Source organism: Trachurus japonicus, chromosome 12 (assembly GCF_045865225.1).
Source record: "Trachurus japonicus isolate A0001 chromosome 12, Traja_1.0".
Taxonomy (NCBI): Eukaryota; Metazoa; Chordata; class Actinopteri; order Carangiformes; family Carangidae; genus Trachurus; species Trachurus japonicus.
This window is the reverse complement of record NC_140918.1, coordinates 2,057,473-2,077,774: the sequence shown is the minus strand read 5'-3', so window position 1 is coordinate 2,077,774 and position 20,302 is coordinate 2,057,473. Positions and strand designations below refer to the sequence as shown.

Below are 20,302 nucleotides of genomic sequence, written 5' to 3'. Positions count from 1 at the left end.
AAAGCTCCGCCCCCTCACATGGCTCATAAACCAGGAAACTGCTGCACTTCCTCTTCAGTCTCAGAGCGGCAGACTGAAGAAGAGACGATCAGATTCAGCTTCAGACCAAACCAACAACTTCCTGTGAGTGAGTCCAGCTACAACACTGCAGCTTCAACCTGCTGACACTCCACACACTGAAGGTGAGTTTGACTAAAACCTGGACTCAGAGTCACAGTAAACTTCAGTCAAGTCAGTAGAGGAGGGAGGGGAGCCATGACTGACTCTACTTCCTGTCTGCTGTGTTTTCAGCTTCACTCACAGACTAAATGGCTTCCAGACCAGAGGAGGATCTCTGCTGTCCGGTCTGTACCGAGGTCTTCAGAGATCCTGTTGTTCTGTCCTGCAGCCACAGCTTCTGTAAAGACTGTCTGAAGAGCTGGTGGAGAGAGAAACAAGATCGACTGTGTCCAGTTTGTAAGAGAAGATCTTCAAATGATCATCCACCTGTTAGTCTGGTGATAAAGAACCTGTGTGAGAGCTTCTTACAGCAGAGAGAGCAGAGATCTGCAGAGGCTCTCTGCAGTCTGCACTCTGAGAAACTCAGACTCTTCTGTCTGGACCATCAGCAGCCAGTGTGTCTCGTCTGCAGAGATTCAGAAAAACACACCAACCACAGATTCAGACCCATCGATGAAGCGGCTCCACAACTCAAGAAGGAACTTGAGGAAACTCTGAAGCCCTTAAAGAAGAAGTTAAAGGGTTTTGAAGAAGTTCAAGTGAAGTTTGGTCAAACAGCAGAACACATTAAGGTCCAGGCCCGACACACAGAGAGGCAGATTAAGGAGCAGTTTAAGAAGCTTCACCAGTTTCTAGAAGAGGAAGAGGAGGCCAGGATGGCTGCACTGAGGGAGGAAGAGGAGCAGAAGAGTCAGAGGATGAAGGAGAAGATGGAGGCTCTGAGCAGAGAGATAGCAGCTCTTTCACACACAGTCAGAGCCACAGAGGACGAGCTGAGAGCTGAAGACGTCTCATTCCTGCTCAACTACAAGGCTGCAGTGGAAAGAGTCCAGCAGCGCCCCCTGCTGGAGGATCCACAGCTGGACTCAGGAGCTCTGATAGACCAGGCCAAACACCTGGGCAACCTGACCTTCAACATCTGGAACAAGATGAAGGACATGGTCTCCTACAGTCCTGTGGTTCTGGACCCAAACACTGCTCATCCAGGACTCATCCTGTCTGAAGATCTGACCAGTGTGAGACCAGGAGAAGACAAACAGCAGCTTCCTGACAATCCAGAGAGGATTGATTATCTCTGCTCTGTCCTGGGCTCTGAGGGTTTTAACTCAGGGACTCACAGCTGGGATGTCCAGGTCGGAGACAGTACATACTGGGGACTGGGTGTGTTACCAGAGTCTGTGCAGAGGAAGGGAACCAACATGTGGTTTGGATCATGGAGGTTAGGGTTTGATAGAGATAAATACAAAGTAAAGTCACCATCAACTTCATTCACTGATCTCCCGGAGCAGAAGAAGTTCCAGAGGATCAGAGTGAATCTGGACTTGAACAGAGGAAAACTGTCGTTCTCTGATCCTGATACTAACACACACATACACACCTTCACACACACTTTCACTCAGAAGATGTTTCCATTCATTAACACTTTACATAACCTCCCAGTGAAGCTGTTACCAGTGAAGGTGTCAGTGACAGTGGAGCAGAGCAGTTAGAGATAAAGAGGATTTATCATGTTGTTTAATGTTTAATGGGAAAAGTCAGTTAATTTAACTAGAGCTGCAACAATTAATTAATTAATCGTTCAAATAATCAACAGAAGAATCGATAATGACAATAGTCGTTAGTTGCAGCCCTAAATTTAACCTGTTAAACTGCACCCGTCCTCCTGCTGTCTCAATATTACTTTTCATGTGTAAAATATATTAACTCTTTTATTTTTACGAGCCATTCAGTCAAAAATGATAAATTACTTCTACTTATTACTTATTACTTCTTCTCCAGATGAATTTATCTTCTGTATTTTGGGCATTTTCTGCCAATAAACAATACTTTTTTAAAGAATTGTTGTCAGTAGTTTATAGAATAAAACAAGTGGTCTCTTAATTTTTTCCAGAGCTGTATACTGCTTTTCTATTATTGTCCTTTTTTCTGTGAGGGGTTGGTGGGCCGGGTTGATTTGTTGTTTGTTGTTCTGTAACCTGAAAAAAGGCTCTAAATAAACTGCTTAAAAAATAAGAAGATGTAAATCTGGTCACACCTTATAATAATAACTACACACTATTAACCATTTATTAATTTATAACATCAATACTACCATGATTCACATTAATTAGATGGAAACCTTTAATTAGTTATTACATTTATTGTTACAGTTCTAGTTAATGTAAATTCATTAAACTTTCAATATCAGATATTTAAAATGAAAACTGATAGAAAAGTATCAGTGAAGAATAAACAGGTAAAAAGTTTTTACTCCTGACCTCAGTGTAGTTTAGTTTTTAACCAGTAGAGGTCACTACAGACCAGTTCAAACACACTGAGGGTTGTTTTTTATGGGATGTTTGGGCATACGGTGTACACATGACACAATAATAATAATTCATATATAAAATATGTATGTAACATGTCAATAAGAATGAGTTCATACTGTGAGCTCTGACTGATTGATCTGTATCAGGACTGAAAGATTATTTTAAAACCAGTCATAGTAGAAGATGTTATAATAAACAGTCACAATAATCAGTTTTGTGTCTTAAATGTAAACTAGAAACTGATTTCAGCATTCACACGCATTTCCAAGAACGGAAAAGCGTGTGAATGCTGAAATCAGCTGAACACCATTGCTGGAGAAATTGTTGAAACAATGTTGAATTAACTGAAGAAACTGCTGAGGTAATATTGAAAAAGGCTAATAAACAGTCACAATAATCAGTTTTCATGTCATAAATGTAAAATAAAGGGCGGCTCCAACAGTTTAAAATGTTTTATTACAGTTTCAGGGCTCAACAACAAAGCGTCGTGTCAATCACCCTCTTCTCTACCGTCCTTTAAATGCACAAGAGAAAAAAAACAATAAAACACAGATAGTGAATCACCGATCGATACTGATCAATACTGTCTAACACTGGTTCACAGAGGGTTCATGTCTTTTTTTTTTTATCATTAATATTATTATTATTATTATTATCAATAACACATTTTTGGTTGTTTCTTTCTACAGGGAGCAGGTGGAGGTTCAGGTGTGGAGGAAGGGGGGCGGGGCTTAGACAGAACCACTTCCTGTTTGTAGCTCAACCAAATCTGTGTGTGTGTGTTACAGCAGTGGTTCTCAACCTTTTTTACATCAAGGACCCCTAAATTGACACAAATTAGACCACGGACCCCAATTGGACAACATTTTCAAGCAAACACCAGAAATACACAAATATTTGTTCTGAGACTGAATAACTTTACTTTTTTTGTACATTCAAATTTGGGCCAATGGCGTGAATTTTTGGATATATTATAGAGACATTTCTGGAAAAAAGTGGTACAATTTCTCCAAAAATGTTGAAACATTTGTAGGAAGAAGTGGTTAGAAAATTCTCAAAAAAAAAAGTAAAAAAAAAAAAAAAAGTTAAAGGGACAACGAGGAGTTTTGGAAAAGCGAAGTGTTTCCACACTACATTTATGAGCCTCCGCGCACCGTGAAATTCTTTGACCGGCGCAAGACAGACTCATGTTTTCATTCATCAAGAATTAAAGTCAGAGGTTGGAAGACGATCACATACCGTCGTAGTTCCCACCATAAACGGAGATTCGGCGGCGTTATTCTCATGACTCGCCACGAAACCGAAAGTAAAGAAACGCTGGTCGGCTCGCCCAGCATTTCCACCACCACTAATAATAACAAAATAACCATAGAGACAAAACCATAGATTTATCTAAAATGGACCATTAACAAGTGGTAACGTAGATTCATCCACATTAATATGAGACTTTTTTATAACCAAATAGAAACTCCTCGTTGTCCCTTTAAAGATTTTCTACAAAAAAAGTGGTAAAATTCAAGAAAAAGTTGGGGACCCCCTTGAACCCTCTCAAGGACCCCTGGGGGTCCCCGGACCCCATGTTGAGAACCACTGTGTTACAGGACGGTCTCAGCACAGTGAGCCTGCAGATGTCTGTACAAGTCTCTGTGTGTGTCAGGTGTGAGGGGGCGGGGCCTGTGTTGCTGTTGTTGTTGTCGTTGTTGTGTTGCCGACGACGACTCCACCTGGATTCGGACCCGGGGCGGCGGCGGGCGCGGCGGCGGGCGGAGCGCTGTGGTGACGTCACCCGGGGGGAGGAGGAGGAGGCTCGTCTGGGAGGGGACGGGGGAGGGGGGGCAGGAGATCTTCAGGTGCAGAGTGATGCTGAGGAACAGTGGGGGAGGGGGGAGGGGAGGGTTACACTTTAAAGGGATAGTTCAACATTTCGGCAAATTATGCCCATTGCCCATAATCCCTATAGTCATAGCAGTAGGTTCGTTACCTTTAATTGTCGGTGCAAGCTATTTTTAGAACGGTGGAGCAGAGCCGTGAGCTGCTCAGAGCTACGCTACGGAGGCTCATTATGGGATTTCTTGGTTTCCCTCATCAAACTCATCAAATACACAATCCAACAACTCCACAACGCTCTGGTGGACAAGTTGTGACCAAGGGGGCAGTTGTGGGTCTGAGAAGTGAAGTCACTTCTGCGTTCAACAAACTGCAATCCCCTCTTCTTCCTCTGGGGGCTGGTGTCAGAAAGCAGCATTCTCTATAGACCCCCATGTTAAAATCGCCGACTTTACATCCTCAATGAACATGATCAAAGCCTGGTGTCAGAACGTTTTTTGGTCTCAATCGATAGTTTCTACCCCCGCACACACTCTGAGGGGGGTGAATTAAAAAAAAACTCTACTGTTTTACTATTATCAGGTTAAAATTTTCGCCAATAAGGGCGTGGAAACGTTGAGTGACCGTCCGGAGCGCTCTGTGGACAGCTGCTTCGAGGCCTTATTGTTTAATGTTGAATTGTATCAAATGCTTGTAAACACTGAACCACTTCCTGTTCCTCCGTCGCCAGGTAAGACCATCACCCTGGAGGTGGAGCCCAGCGACACCATCGAGAACGTCAAGGCCAAGATCCAGGACAAGGAGGGAATCCCCCCAGACCAGCAGCGTCTCATCTTCGCCGGGAAGCAGCTGGAGGACGGACGCACTCTGTCGGACTACAACATCCAGAAGGAGTCGACCCTCCACCTGGTTCTCCGCCTGAGGGGAGGAAACTGAGCCGCTCCTCCTCCTCCTCCTCCTCAAAGATCTGCATCGCCGCCTCCTCCTGACCAACACCACCATTCCCGTTCAATAAAGTTCAACATTCCTGAGGTTTTTTTTTTCTTCGCTCTCACTGGCTTTTAATGGTCTCATGTTACATTTTACTGCATCAGCTGATTTTTTTTTTTGTTTGTTTTTTATTGAGTTAAACACACAAACAGGATGTGATGATGATAAAATGAACGAGTGCATGTTTGTGATTTGAAGTGTTCAAACATTAACGAGAGTTCACTAAACAAGTTTCATAAGTTCATGTGTGAAGATCCGAGACTGAAACGCTTCTGTTTTTATTGGGACCTTGAACGCAGCATCAATGGAAATGTTGTTAAATGTTGATCGAAACTAATAAAACAGCTTCTCACTGTCACACGGTGCATTCATTATTATATAATGGGTTATTTTTAACTTCTACCTTTTGACATTTAATTACAGGGCTCTAGCTAATTTATCAGTTAAAGTTGAATTGTCAGCAATTCACATTAATTTAATGGAAACCATATAGTTATTACATTTTTTCTTAAAAGTTCTAGGTAATCTAAATTAAACTTTAAATATCAGATATTTAAAATCAACACCGATAGAAAAGTATCAGTGAAGAATAAACAGGTGAAAAGTTTTTACTCCTGACCTCAGTGTAGTTTAGTTTTTAACCAGTAGAGGTCACTACAGACCAGTTCAAACATGTTTTCACAGGCTAATATGGTGTTTATACCACAGGCTGTATAAAACTAGAAAATTTCCTCTGGGAAATTTTGAGAGGGCCACGGGAGCTACGGCCGGTTTTGCCATTTCTGTCAACATGGGAATCAAACCTACGATCTTAAGGTCAAGACAGAGCTGATCAGACACATGATCATCTTTCTATAAACACTGAAATGGATATGTGTGTGTGTATCTCTAACTTTTATCACATGAAGCTACCTGTGTGTGTTGGTGTGTGTGGTTGTGTTTGACAGTGACTTGAACTAAACCTGATGAAGGTGCCTGAAGCAATGGTATAAAAGTAAAAAAAAGGAAAAAAAAAAGCAGCCCATAATAAGCACAGAGCACACACAGTGTGTGTGTGACTGACTTGACACATGTTATGAGCTGCATCCTGTGTCAGTCTGATTTAGCTGTGTCTGTGTTTATAAACATTTAAACGAGCGCCAGGTTGATTGTTTATGAAGTTAACGAGCTCTGGCCTGAGAATCAGACATTACCATGGCAACTTGAGGTGGTTACCACGGCGATAGGGGCCCCCCCAGGCTGAGGCAGACAGAAACGTGGAGAAAAAGAGCGATTTTCTGCCTCTGCACCGGTCTCACATTTAGGCTTAGCGTGACAAAACGGTAACTCCTATCAGAACAAAACACAGATCAACGGTGCTCTAAGGACTTCCTGAGCGATTTGCTACGATTTGGTGTTTCTACAGTAAATATTTTGGAGACACTGGCAGTTTTAAAACATCAGGCCGTTCTGCTTCTCTCAGAAAATTTTGTATTGGACTCAATGAGGAGCAGAGACAGACGTGGCCGCACTTAGAGGCTGATAATTCAAGTTCTGTAAATCTCTCTGATATTTTGAGCACATGGTGAGACACAGAACAAGTTTGTCTACAAATTTGGAAAAAATCATGTGTGTAGAGTGTAAATTGTGGCCGGGCCGAGTGTGGAAAGAGAAAAAATCTGGAATTTTTCTGGCATCTCTCTCACTCTAACCGATGATGTCACCCACTCTGACAAGAACATTCCGTGCAATACACAACCATTATAATCTCATAATTTCTCCAAAAATGATCATGGTCATTGATCACGGATTGATCAAAAACTATATGACCTATCAATACATGGATTAATACACTAATACACAAGACTTGTGTCTACTGTTTAAAGTTCAAATGGAGTCTCTAGGTGAAAGTATGCCTGAGCAGTAGACGTTTGTAAAACTCCAATGACTGTTCTTTTTCACTCTTTTTTTTACGTCCCTAGGCTTTGGTCCAAAACTGCGCAAAATCAAAGTTCATATTTAGTATAAATTTAGTTCCTTTAAGTTGTAACTGAAGCACATCCTGCAAAAGTTTGATAAATGCTGTGTTTCTGTCGTCATGGTGTCTTGGACTCATTTCTTCACTGCAGGCCTGTGTTTGAAGTTCTCCACTAATAAATTTAAGACTCTTTAGACGCTAAATGATCCACAAACAGAAACTAAACAGAGCTGTTGCATCATCCTGCAGAATTTCAGTTTGACAAAGCTCCGCCCCCTCACATGGATCATAAACCAGGAAACTGCTGCACTTTCACTTCAGTCCCAGACTCGCAGACTGAAGAAGAGACGATCAGATTCAGCTTCAGACCAAACCAACAACTTCCTGTGAGTGAGTCCAGCTACAACACTGCTGCTTCAACCTGCTGACACTCCACACACTGAAGGTGAGTTTGACTAAAACCTGGACTCAGAGTCACAGTAAACTTCAGTCAAGTCAGTAGAGGAGGGAGGGGAGCCATGACTGACTCTACTTCCTGTCTGCTGTGTTTTCAGCTTCACTCAGAATAAATGGCTTCCAGATTAGAGGAGGATCTCTGCTGTCCGATCTGTACCGAGGTCTTCAGAGATCCTGTTGTTCTGTCCTGCAGCCACAGCTTCTGTAAAGACTGTCTGAAGAGCTGGTGGAAGGAGAAACGAGATCCACTGTGTCCAGTTTGTAAGACAAGATCTTCAAGAAAGAAACCACCTTGTAACCTGGTGTTGAAGAACCTGTGTGAGAGCTTCTTACTAGAGAGAGAGCAGAGATCTTCAGAGGCTCTCTGCAGTCTGCACTCTGAGAAACTCAGACTCTTCTGTCTGGACCATCAGCAGCCAGTGTGTCTCGTCTGCAGAGATTCAGAGAAACACACCAACCACAGATTCAGACCCATCGATGAAGCTGCTTCACAACTCAAGAAGGAACTTGAGGAAACTCTGGAGTCCTTAAAGAAGAAGTTAAAGGGTTTTGAAGAAGTTCAAGTGAAGTTTGGTCAAACAGCAGAACACATTAAGGTCCAGGCCCGACACACAGAGAGGCAGATTAAGGAGCAGTTTAAGAAGCTTCACCAGTTTCTAGAAGAGGAAGAGGAGGCCAGGATGGCTGCACTGAGGGAGGAAGAGGAGCAGAAGAGTCAGAGGATGAAGGAGAAGATGGAGGCTCTGAGCAGAGTGATAGCAGCTCTTTCACACACAGTCAGAGCCACAGAGGACACGCTGAGAGCTGAAGACGTCTCATTCCTGCTCAACTACAAGGCTGCAGTGGAAAGAGTCCAGCAGCGCCACCTGCTGGAGGATCCACAGCTGGACTCAGGAGCTCTGATAGACCAGGCCAAACACCTGGGCAACCTGACCTTCAACATCTGGAACAAGATGAAGGACATGGTCTCCTACAGTCCTGTGGTTCTGGACCCAAACACTGCTCATCCAGAACTCATCCTGTCTGAAGATCTGACCAGTGTGAGACGAGGAGAAGACAAACAGCAGCTTCCTGACAATCCAGAGAGGATTGATTATCTCTGCTCTGTCCTGGGCTCTGAGGGTTTTAACTCAGGGACTCACAGCTGGGATGTCCAGGTTGGAGACATTACATACTGGACACTGGGTGTGTTACCAGAGTCTGTGCAGAGGAAGGGACTCAACATGTGGTTTGGATCATGGATGTTATGGTTCAATGGAGATAAATACAAAGTAAAGTCACCATCAACTGAATGGACTGATCTCCCGGAGCAGAAGAAGTTCCAGAGGATCAGAGTGAATCTGGACTTGAACAGAGGAAAACTGTCGTTCTCTGATCCTGATACTAACACACACATACACACCTTCACACACACTTTCACTCAGAAGATGTTTCCATACATTCAGATTGTTAACAACCTCCAAGTGAAGCTGTTATCAGTGAAGGTGTCAGTGACAGTGGAGCAGAGCAGTTAGAGATAAAGAGGACGATCATATTTATCATGTTGTTTAAAGGGAAAAGTCAGTTAATCTAACTAGAGCTGCAACAAATAATCGATTATTAAATAAATTGTTTAAATAGTTTTATAAGAAAAAAAGTCCAGATTCTCTGATTCCAGCTTCTTAAATGTGAATATTCCTGGTTTCTGTCTTCTAGAAAAGCATCAGTGAAGAATAAACAGGTAAAAAGTTTTTACTCCTGACCTCAGTGTAGTTTAGTTTTTAACCAATAGAGGTCACTACAGACCAGTTCAAACACACTGAGGGTTGGTTTTTATGGGATGTTTGGGCATACGGTGTACACATGACACAATAATAATAATTCATATATAAAGTAAGTATGTAACATGTCTATAAGAATGAGTTCATACTGTGAGCTCTGACTGATTGATCTGTATCAGTACTGAAAGATTATTTTAAAACCAGTCATAGTACAAGATGTTATCATAAACAGTCACAATAATCTGTTTTGTGTCATGAATATAAACTAGAAAAAGCATTTCCAAGAATGGAAATGCATGTGTATGCTGAAATCACCTGAACGCCATTGCTGAAGAAATTGTTGAAACAATGTTGAATTAACTGAAGAAACTGCTGAGGCGATGTTGAAAAAGGCTAATAAACAGTCACAATAATCAGTTTTGTGTCATAAATGTAAACTAGAAAAAGCATTTCCAAGAATGGAAATGCATGTGAATGCTGAAATCAGCTGAACGCCATTGCTGAAGAAATGCTGAATGAGCTGAAGAAATTGTTGAAACAATGTTGAATTAACAAAAGAAACTATTGAGGCAATGTTGAAAAAGGCTAAAGCTGAAGCATAAAACTTGAAGACTGAGAGATGAGTGTCTTTCTGTGAGCGAAAAGCAGTAGAAATGCTAAAAAGGTAGAAGAAACTGTTGAAATACTGCATATGTAACGGTTGAAGAGTTTGAAGAAAGAAAGATATACACCTGATATACACACCTAATATTAAATTATTTGATTTTTCCAATCCGTCATTACAAATCATCATCTTGGCCTGGCTTGTTTTTACCCATTTATGTTTTTTAGCGGCAGACTGAAGAAGAGACGATCAGATTCAGCTTCAGACCAAACCACCTGTGAGTGAGTCCAGCTACAACACTGCCGCATCAATCTCTCTTTCTCAGTTTAGCGCTACACTTGATTCAACACTTTCAACTATTCAGCTATCATCAGACATTCCTGTACATCCTCTCTTTGTCAATTTCTTTGCATAATTTAGCACGGCTTAAGCAATGGCTTTCAGCAATCATGCGCATTTTCCTTACGGAAATGCGTTTTCTAGTTTTTAGTTCTTCTCCAGATGATAAAATGTCAAAAGTTGAAAAGCGATTCTTGTTTAATTACATATGTGAAAAGTTTGTATCTGTCCATTTGAAATGATCTAAAATGTATCAATGTGTCAGTTCATCACAACAGCTGAATGTTCACATGTTCCTGTTTTTCATCAACATAATAAAATTTTGTCTTGACTTGGATTCATATTCAGCTCCGTCTCCTGCATCTACACAACAATAAATATTGTGGAGTAGTTTCAGTACAAGTTCCTCCAAACTGAGCTGGAATCAAAGTCCGTATTTAGTATAAATTTAGTTCCTTTAAGTTGTAACTGAAGCTCATCCTGCAAAAGTTTGATAAAAGCTGCGTTTCTGTCATCATGGTGTCTTGAACTCATTTCAAACTAAACAGAGCTGCTGCATCATCCTGCTCAACTTTCAGTTTGACAAAGCTCCGCCCCCTCACATGGCTCATAAACCAGGAAACTGCTGCACTTCCTCTTCAGTTACAGAGCAGCAGACTGAAGAAGAGACGATCAGATTCAGCTTCAGACCAAACCAACAACTTCCTGCGAGTGAGTCCAGCTACAACACTGCTGCTTCAACCTGCTGACACTCCACACACTGAAGGTGAGTTTGACTAAAACCTGGACTCAGAGTCACAGTAAACTTCAGTCAAGTCAGTAGAGGAGGGAGGGGAGCCATGACTGACTCTACTTCCTGTCTGCTGTGTTTTCAGCTTCACTCACAGACTAAATGGCTTCCAGACCAGAGGAGGATCTCTGCTGTCCGGTCTGTACGGAGGTCTTCAGAGATCCTGTTGTTCTGTCCTGCAGCCACAGCTTCTGTAAAGACTGTCTGAAGAGCTGGTGGAGAGAGAAACAAGATCAACTGTGTCCAGTTTGTAAGAGAAGATCTTCAATGAATTATCCACCTCTTAGTCTGGCGTTGAAGAACCTGTGTGAGAGCTTCTTACAGCAGAGAGAGCAGAGATCTTCAGAGGCTCTCTGCAGTCTGCACTCTGAGAAACTCAGACTCTTCTGTCTGGACCATCAGCAGCCAGTGTGTCTCGTCTGCAGAGATTCAGACAAACACACCGACCACAGAATAAGACCCATCAATGAAGCTGCTTCACAACTCAAGAAGGAACTTGAGGAAACTCTGAAGCCCTTAAAGAAGAAGTTAAAGGGTTTTGAAGAAGTTCAGGTGAAGTTTGGTCAAACAGCAGAACACATTAAGGTCCAGGCCCGACACACAGAGAGGCAGATTAAGGAGCAGTTTAAGAAGCTTCACCAGTTTCTAGAAGAGGAAGAGGAGGCCAGGATGGCTGCACTGAGGGAGGAAGAGGAGCAGAAGAGTCAGAGGATGGAGGAGAAGATGGAGGTTCTGAGCAGAGAGATAGCAGCTCTTTCACACACAGTCAGAGCCACAGAGGACGAGCTGAGAGCTGAAGACGTCTCATTCCTGCTCAACTACAAGGCTGCAGTGGAAAGAGTCCAGCAGCGCCCCCTGCTGGAGGATCCACAGCTGGACTCAGGAGCTCTGATAGACCAGGCCAAACACCTGGGCAACCTGACCTTCAACATCTGGAACAAGATGAAGGACATGGTCTCCTACAGTCCTGTGGTTCTGGACCCAAACACTGCTCATCCAGGACTCATCCTGTCTGAAGATCTGACCAGTGGGAGACGAGAAGGAGAAAAACAGCAGCTTCCTGACAATCCAGAGAGGATTGATTATATCTCCTCTGTCCTGGGCTCTGAGGGTTTTAATTCAGGGACTCACAGCTGGGATGTCCAGGTTGGAGACAATACATGGTGGACACTGGGTGTGTTACCAGAGTCTGTGCAGAGGAAGGGAGACAACATGTGGTCTGGAACATGGATGTTGTGGTTTACTGGAGATAAATACGTAGCAAAGTCACCATCAGTTCCAGACATTGATCTCCCAGAGCAGAAGAAGTTCCAGAGGATCAGAGTGAATCTGGACTTCAACGGAGGAAAACTGTCGTTCTCTGATCCTGATACTAACACACACATACACACCTTCACACACACCTTCACTCAGAAGATGTTTCCATACATTCAGATTGTTAACAACCTCCAAGTGAAGCTGTTGCCAGTGAAGGTGTCAGTGACAGTGGAGCAGAGCAGTTAGAGATAAAGAGGACGATCATATTTATCATGTTGTTTAATGTTTAAAGGGAAAAGTCAGTTAATTTAACTAGAGCTGCAACAATTAAAGTGATTAATCAAACAATAATCAATAAATGTGAATATTTCTGGTTTCTTTGTTCCTTTATGACAATAAACTGAGTCTCTCTTTGGTTTGTGGACAAAACAAGACATTTGAGGACGTCGTCTGGTGGTTTGAGAAACACTGATTGATGTTTTTCAACATTTTTTTAACCATTTTATTGACCAAACAACTAATTGATAAATCGTTTAAATAATCAACAGATTAATCGATAATGACAATAGTCGTTAGTTGCAGCCCTAAATTTAACCTGTAAAACTGCACCCGTCCTCCTGCTGTCTCAGTATTCCTTTTTCTACGACTTTTCACATGTAAAATACTTTCACTCTTTTTTGAGTAATTTCACATTATGTTCGTTCGTTATTATGTCTTTGTGTGGGGTGATGAGCAAAAAATGATAAATTACTTTCAATCAATATTGGATTAGTTTATCATTGACCAATCTTTATTTTAAATTCCTCTCCAGATCAATTTTTTTAAAGGCATTTTCTATCAATAAACAATACTTTTTATTCCAAATTTGGGATAAATGTTGTGTGTAGTTTATAATAAAACAAAAAGTGTTCATTTTAGTCAAACACACACATATAAATAGTAAAACCAGAGAAACTGATCATTTTGAAGTGGTCTCTTAATTTTTTCCAGAGCTGTATATACTGCTTTTATATTATTGTCCTTTTTTTCTGTGAGGGGTTGGTGGGCCGGGTTGATTTGTTGTTTGTTGTTCTGTAACCTGAAAAAAGGCTCTAAATAAAACGCTTAAAAAATAAGAAGATGTAAAAATCTGGTCACACCTTATAATAATAACTACACACTAATTACCATTTATTAATTTATCAAATCAATACTACCATGATTCACATTAATTAGATGGAAACCTTTAATTAGTTATTACATTTTGTGTTACAGTTCTAGTTCATCTAAATTTATTAAACTTTAAATATCAGATATTTAAAATCAACACTGATAGAAAAGTATCAGTGAAGAATAAACAGGTAAAAGGATGTTACTCCTCATGCTGAAATCAGCTGAACGCCATTGCTGAGGAAATTGTTGATACAATGTAGCCTAGAAATCTAGACGCACCCTAGCGGCAGCAAATATATTTGCTCCGCAGGTCGGTCTAGAAACGAGCCATAGGAACTTTTTGAGTCTCGAACACCGTTTGTGTTCACCAATCACAGCGCTCGATCTGTTTAGAGAGTCGTTGGGCGGCTTAACGCCATGACGACATACTTGCGTCGGTGAAAAACATGACAAGATGGCTTTGGCAAAGGAATCGTTTGAATCGGCGTTGGCAACGTCATCCTGATCTTTGCTCTGATTGGTCGTAGCGCTACCCTATTGGTGCAGAGGAAGTTTGAAAGACAGCCTTCATCCCGCCCCCTGGATTGAGCCGAGGTCTACCGGCTTGTCAGGCTAGAAACAATGTTGAATTAACTGAAGAAACTGCTGAGGCAATGTTGAAAAAGGCTAATAAACAGTCACAATAATCAGTTTTGTGTCATAAATGTAAACCAGAAAAAGCATTTCCAAGAATAGAAATACATGTGAATGCTGAAATGCATGTGAACGCCATTGTTGAAGAAATGCTGAATGAGCTGAAGAAATTGTTGAAACAATGTTGAATTAACTGAAGAAACTACTGAGGCAATGTTGAAAAGGGCTAAAGCTGAAGCATAAAACTTGAAGACTGAGAGATGAGTGTCTTTCTGTGAGCGAAAAGCAGTAGAAATTCTAAAAAGGTAGAAGAAACTGTTGAAATACTGCATATGTAACGGTTGAAGAGTTTGAAGAGGAGGGGGGGGGGGGGGGGAGGAAAGGAGAGGAGAGGAGAGGAGAGGAGAGGGGAGGGGAGGGGAGGAGAGGAGAGGAGAGGAGAGGAGAGGAGAGGAGAGGAGAGGAGAGGAGAGGAGAGGAGAGGAGAGGAGAGGAGGAGAAAGGAGAGGGCTCTGTGTAACCAGATGTGTCCCCAGCAGTCTAAGCCTATAGCAGTGTAGCTATAAAATGGTTCAGAGCTACCTGAACCAGCCCTAACTAAAAGCCCTGTCATAAAGGAAGGTCTTAAGTCTAGACTTAAATGTAGTTAGAGTGTCTGCCTCTTTGACCCATGGAGAGAGCTGGTTCCACAGTAAAGGAGCCCTGTAACTGAAGGCTCTACCTCCCAGTCTGTTTTTAGAGATACTGGGAGTCACTAACAGACCTGCGTTCTGGGAGCGGAGTGCTCTGGTAGGACAGTAAGGAATGATTAGTTCTTTCAGATAGGTTGGAGCTTTATCATTAAGAGCCTTATAAGTCAGCAGAAGGATTTTGAAGTCTATTCTAAATCCTACAGGAAGCCAGTGGAGAGAAGCTAAGGTGGGAGAGATGTGCTCTCTCTTCCTAACTCCTGTCAAAACCCTCGCTGCGGCATTCTGGACCAGCTGGAGACTCTTTAGAGAGTTTTTCGGACATCCTGACAGGAGAGAGTTGCAGTAGTCTAGCCTAGAAGTGATAAATGCATGCACTAGTTTCTCAGCATCACTCTGGGAGAGGATATTCCTAATCTTAGTGATACTGCGCAGATGGAAGAAGGCGGTCCTAGTCACGTGTTTTATGTGGGAGCTAAAGGAAAGGTCCTGGTCAAAAATGACTCCAAGGTTCCTCGCAGTTGTACTCGGGGTCAGGGTGATGCCATCTAGAGTAGCGATCTGATTAGAGAACGTGTCCCTGAGATGTTTAGGTCCAAACACAATGACCTCAGTTTTTCCTCAGAATTCAGTAGCAAGAAGTTAGAGGACATCCAGGATCTAATGTCTTTCAGACAGTCTTGCAGATTGATGAGGCGGCTTCTGTCATCTGGCTCCATGGACAAGTAGAGTTGCGTATCATCAGCATAACAGTGAAAATTGATTGAGTGCTTCCGGATGATGCCATCTAATGGGAGCATGTAAAGAATGAAGAGGATTGGCCCTAAGACTGAACCCTGCGGTACACCATACGTAACTCTGCTGTACTCTGAGTGGTCGTTATTAACATTAACAAATTGAAACCTGTCAGAAAAGTATGACTTAAACCATTTTAGGGCAGTTCCTTTAATCCCTATTTCATGGTCCAGTCTCTGCAGCAGGATGCTGTGGTCGATGGTGTCGAATGCAGCACTGAGGTCCAAAAGTACAAGAACAGAGACGAGACCTCTGTCTGAAGCTATAAGAAGATCATTAGAGACTTTGACGAGTGCTGTTTCAGTGCTATGGTGTTCTCTGAATCCAGATTGGAAAGCTTCAAAGAGCTCGTTGCTGTGCAGATGTTCATGTAGCTGCTCCAGGACATTGGGCCTCATTCACCAATATCTTCTTAAGAACCTTCTTAGATTCTTTCTTAAGTTGTTCTTAAGAAGTTCCTTAAGAAAACCCTACGTCAGATTCATCAACGCGTTCGTAAGCCTCAGAATTGTTCGCAGCTGTGTTCCTACTTGATGAATGCCATCTCCTCGTAAGTTGAGGGCGTGTGCCAGGTGAGTCTAATTAACATATGATTAGCATAGGTAACAGCCCCATCAATGCCCGTAAAAGGGCATGAGACTGCAGGGCCGTGTGCACACAGAGCACTGAGCAGAGAAGGTGAAGTGAGAAAGAAAGTTGAAATGCTCAAATGAAAATCTGGGAGGCAGCACCAGACTCCAAACATAAAAAGAACTTAAGTAGTGAAGTGGCGCTACTGCGTCAGGAATGAAACAAAGAAACAAACAAAAAGCTTATATTTAGTTTATATTTTTATATTTATATTTAGGCTATATTTAGTAGCGTCAGCAGTGGATGCAGCTCTTCGGTTGTTATCAGAGAGACCACACTCTCACGTGTGCCATCATAAATATCATCATATTATCACATATGAAAAAAAAAACAGTTGTGTGTAGTGTGAACACTTACAGTAAGTGCACTGTTGCAGCCCGCAATTAGGAAAAATAAAAATCATATCGGCAGCTGTATACCCCCCCCCCCCCCCAAAAAAAAAAAGATATGATATGAATTTAGTGTCTGTAATGTTTTTTAAGAGACTGCAATGATTTGTCAATTATTATTATTAATATATATGATTATTAAAAACATCATAAAGGTAAGAAAATAATTCTTATTCAAATCATATAATGTCATACAACTGCAGAACAAAAGAAAATGCTATAATCGGTTATTTTTGCAGAAGTCTCAGCACCTAAAAGTGCGTAAGTATACTCCTGACTGTTCTTAGATTTTGTTCTTAGTTAAGAACAAATTCTGGATAAGAAAACATTCATGAATGCCACAATCTTCGTAAAAACTTCGTAAGTAGGACTTAAGAACAAATTTGTTCTTAAGAACGGTTCGTGAATGAGGCCCGATCTTCTCAAGGATCTTAGAGATGTAAGGAAGGTTGGATATAGGCCGATAGTTGGCGAGGACATCTGGGTCAAGAGAAGGTTTTTTAAGTAAAGGGTTAATGACAGCCACCTTGAAGGCCTGTGGCACGTAGCCTGTGGCTAAGGAAAGATTGATTTGGTTAAGAAAAGAAATGTTAATTAAGGGGAAGACATCCTTAAGTAGTCTTGTCGGAACTGGATCCAGCAGACATGTGGCTGACTTGGAAGTGTGTGTGTGACTATGAGCTGCATCCTGTGTCAGTCTGATTTAGCTGTGTCTGTGTTTATAAACATTTAAACGAGCGCCAGGTGGATTGTTTATGAAGTTAACGAGCTCTGGCCTGAGGATCAAAGAGGTTACCACGGCGATAGGGGCCCCCGCAGGCTGAGACAGACAGAAACGTGGAGAAAAAGAGCCATTTTCTGCCTCTAAACCGGTCTCACAATTAGGCCTAGCATGACAAAACGGTAACTCCTATCAGAACAAAACACAGATCACATTGCTCTAAGGACTTCCTGAGCGATTTGCTACGATTTGGTGTTTCTACAGTAAATATTTTGGAGACGCTGGCAGTTTTAAAACATCAGTCCGTTCTGCTCCTCTCAGAAAATATTTGTATTGGAGTCAATGAGGAGCAGAGACAGACGTGGCCGCACTTAGAGGCTGATAATTCAAGTTCTGTAAATCTCTCTGATATTTTGAGCACATGGTGAGAGACAGAACAAGTTTGTCTTACAAATTAGGAAAATATTGTGTGTGTAGAGTGTAAATTGTGGCCGGGCCGAGTGTGGAAAGAGAAAAAATTTGGGCTTTTTTGGGGGCTCTCTCCCACTCTAACCGATGATTGACTGCCACCCTGTGGTCAGACTGAGGAACTGCAGAACCTTTTACTGGAAAGATTTTATTAAACAGAGTTATTGTTTGTTCTGAAAATCAACATGTAGCTACAACTCAACAGGAACTTTAAACATTTATAAAATGTAAAATCTGTTCCTGTTTTCTCAGACATTAGTTTTCCTTGTCAGTAACAGTGTCTGTTTCCTGTAAACACACAGAGGGAGGAGGTAGAAAGTGAAAGTATTAAGTTCAGACATCATTTTAAGACGACATGAAGGAGTGAAGCTGCGTTAGGTGAGTGTTAAACAACATTATTATTGTTCACCGTTAAAGTCTCTGAGTCTCAGTCCCTGTGAAGTGTGGAGGGAAGAAGAGTCAGAGTGAACTACTGAGACTAAAGGGGGGACAGCAGGAGGACAGCTACTCCCTGTTGTCTCAGTCTGACTCAGGCCCTGTCCACACCGACACTTTGACTAAAACATCTGCTTCTGCTTCGTCCTTCAAAAGCTTTACACTAGTCCCACACCAGGCACGTGCACACACTTGAGCCCCTGTCCTTTATGCCCCGTATTAAAAAGTGCCCTTTTTAAAAATGTTTTTTCAATAAATGCATTCCTGAGGATGTAAATAACCGCGCTGTAAAAATGCCACGGTTATCTACCGTGGCATTTCCTTGTAATATACACAGTATTGTGTATGTACGTTGGTGTGTGTGTTGTCTGTTGCTGCTGCTCCGCTGAACAGCAGCAGCAACAGGAGGAATCACTCAGTCAGCTTGATTTCACTGACTATTTGTTTCCAGATGTTGAGTTACTGGTAATTGTGACTTTGCTGTTGTAAATATTGCTGCTGTTCTGAAATATGCACAGTAGCAGTCACAGTAGTCATTTCTTGGTTTTGTGTGTGTAGCCTGTAGGCTTAGCCTACTTCTATTTTGCACTTGCACTCACATGATTTTTTTTTCTGCAATGTTAAAGCAGAAGTAAGCGATCCGGTCGTTTTGGCTAATGCTGCGTTACAGGTAGGCTTTTGAAACCGTAAATTACAGCTTCAAGTCACAACTTACGACTTTGTAGCGTTCCAGGCAACCCACTCCGACCTGTTTTACCTGTGTACCACTTCACAGGTCGGAAAAACACGAGTTACGAGTTTCCTTGAACGCACCATAACAGTCCTCGTCCCTACGTCACCACATTCACGGCGTCCCTTGGCTGCACACACAGCCCTTCATGCCGTTCTCTCTCCTCATTGGATAAAGGTTGTAGGATACAAGGAAAGTTTTCTCCTGGGCTCAGAGCAGAGCAGAGTGACTGACAGACCCGTGTTTCAGTCCAAACACTCTATAGAAGTGATTGCTGTCGGAAGATATAACTATTTAAGACTTATATTAACACAAATATATCACTTACTTCTGCTTTAATGTGCACCCAATACCATATTAGCCTTAGCCTACCAGTTCAGAAGTCATGACTGAAATTGGTCCAGCAGGTTGACTGCAGTCCTGAAGGCGTGCAGGCTTCCTCTACCGACTAAATAGTAACTGTAATTTATTTTAGTTTATTTATTTTGATATTAAGGCCTGAAAAAATTGTACATACTACCCTTTTCTGATGTTGAGCCCCTGCCCCTCTATAGTCATGTGCATGTCCCTGTCCGACATTGTTGTTGTTGTAGTTTCTCCGTCCAGCGGTGTGGCTCAGCAGGGACTTGTGTAGAAGGGCCGGGGCTCAAAGTCAGAAACAGGAAGTAGGCCTATGTGCACAACGTTCTCACATGAACACAGAGCAGGGGAGAGAGAGACACACACAACACACACACGGTGACACGGTATCACAAGGAAATGCCTAAAGTAGATGACTGCGCCGCTATAAACCGCTGATTTTTACATTCTTATGCACAACAAGAATTTATTTATTCATTAAAACACAAAAAGGGCACTTTTTAATACGAGTCTAAAAGGGCATGGGCTCAAGCACCCTTTGGGCTCTATGTGTGCACAATGCATGTGGCTCGAGAGGTGAGAGGTGAGGCTATCTGTGTTTTACTAAAGATCCGTTTTGTTTGTCACAAAAATGGTGTTTTATACGGTCATTTTATTTCCTCTGTTTCTCATGATAACAACATTCGCTAGCCGGTCTGCAGAGCTGCTCGGTCGGCCTACCTCCGTCCTCATCCCGGTGGAGAAAACGATCGCTAATTGACTTACCCGCAGGTTTTTCGAGGTTTACCACCG

General features: G+C 42.1%; 4 protein-coding genes across 4 annotated transcripts; all 4 read left to right on the top strand.

Moving 5' to 3' along the window:
* The first annotated feature begins 308 nt into the window (after positions 1-308).
* LOC146976794 (nuclear factor 7, brain-like) lies at positions 309-1,709 on the top strand. The gene has a single exon (XM_085792575.1). It carries the CDS (start codon positions 309-311, stop codon positions 1,707-1,709), a length of 1,401 nt encoding a protein of 466 aa, XP_085648701.1.
* A 3,333-nt stretch (positions 1,710-5,042) lies between these two features.
* On the top strand, positions 5,043-5,703 carry LOC146976793 (ubiquitin-like). Its single transcript, XM_085794289.1, has one exon. The coding sequence runs from the start codon at positions 5,043-5,045 to the stop codon at positions 5,289-5,291; it is 249 nt and encodes an 82-aa protein (XP_085650415.1). The 3' UTR covers positions 5,292-5,703.
* A 2,168-nt stretch (positions 5,704-7,871) lies between these two features.
* LOC146976792 (nuclear factor 7, ovary-like) lies at positions 7,872-9,272 on the top strand. Its single transcript, XM_085792574.1, has one exon. The coding sequence runs from the start codon at positions 7,872-7,874 to the stop codon at positions 9,270-9,272; it is 1,401 nt and encodes a 466-aa protein (XP_085648700.1).
* A 2,058-nt stretch (positions 9,273-11,330) lies between these two features.
* LOC146976791 (nuclear factor 7, brain-like) lies at positions 11,331-12,783 on the top strand. Its single transcript, XM_085792573.1, has one exon. The coding sequence runs from the start codon at positions 11,354-11,356 to the stop codon at positions 12,752-12,754; it is 1,401 nt and encodes a 466-aa protein (XP_085648699.1). The 5' UTR covers positions 11,331-11,353; the 3' UTR covers positions 12,755-12,783.
* The last annotated feature ends 7,519 nt before the right edge of the window (positions 12,784-20,302 follow it).

Coding starts and splice junctions, on each gene's coding strand:
- LOC146976794 (XM_085792575.1), top strand. CDS start 309: ATGGCTTCCAGACCAGAGGAGGATCTCTGCTGTCCGGTCTGTACCGAG.
- LOC146976793 (XM_085794289.1), top strand. CDS start 5,043: ATGCTTGTAAACACTGAACCACTTCCTGTTCCTCCGTCGCCAGGTAAG.
- LOC146976792 (XM_085792574.1), top strand. CDS start 7,872: ATGGCTTCCAGATTAGAGGAGGATCTCTGCTGTCCGATCTGTACCGAG.
- LOC146976791 (XM_085792573.1), top strand. CDS start 11,354: ATGGCTTCCAGACCAGAGGAGGATCTCTGCTGTCCGGTCTGTACGGAG.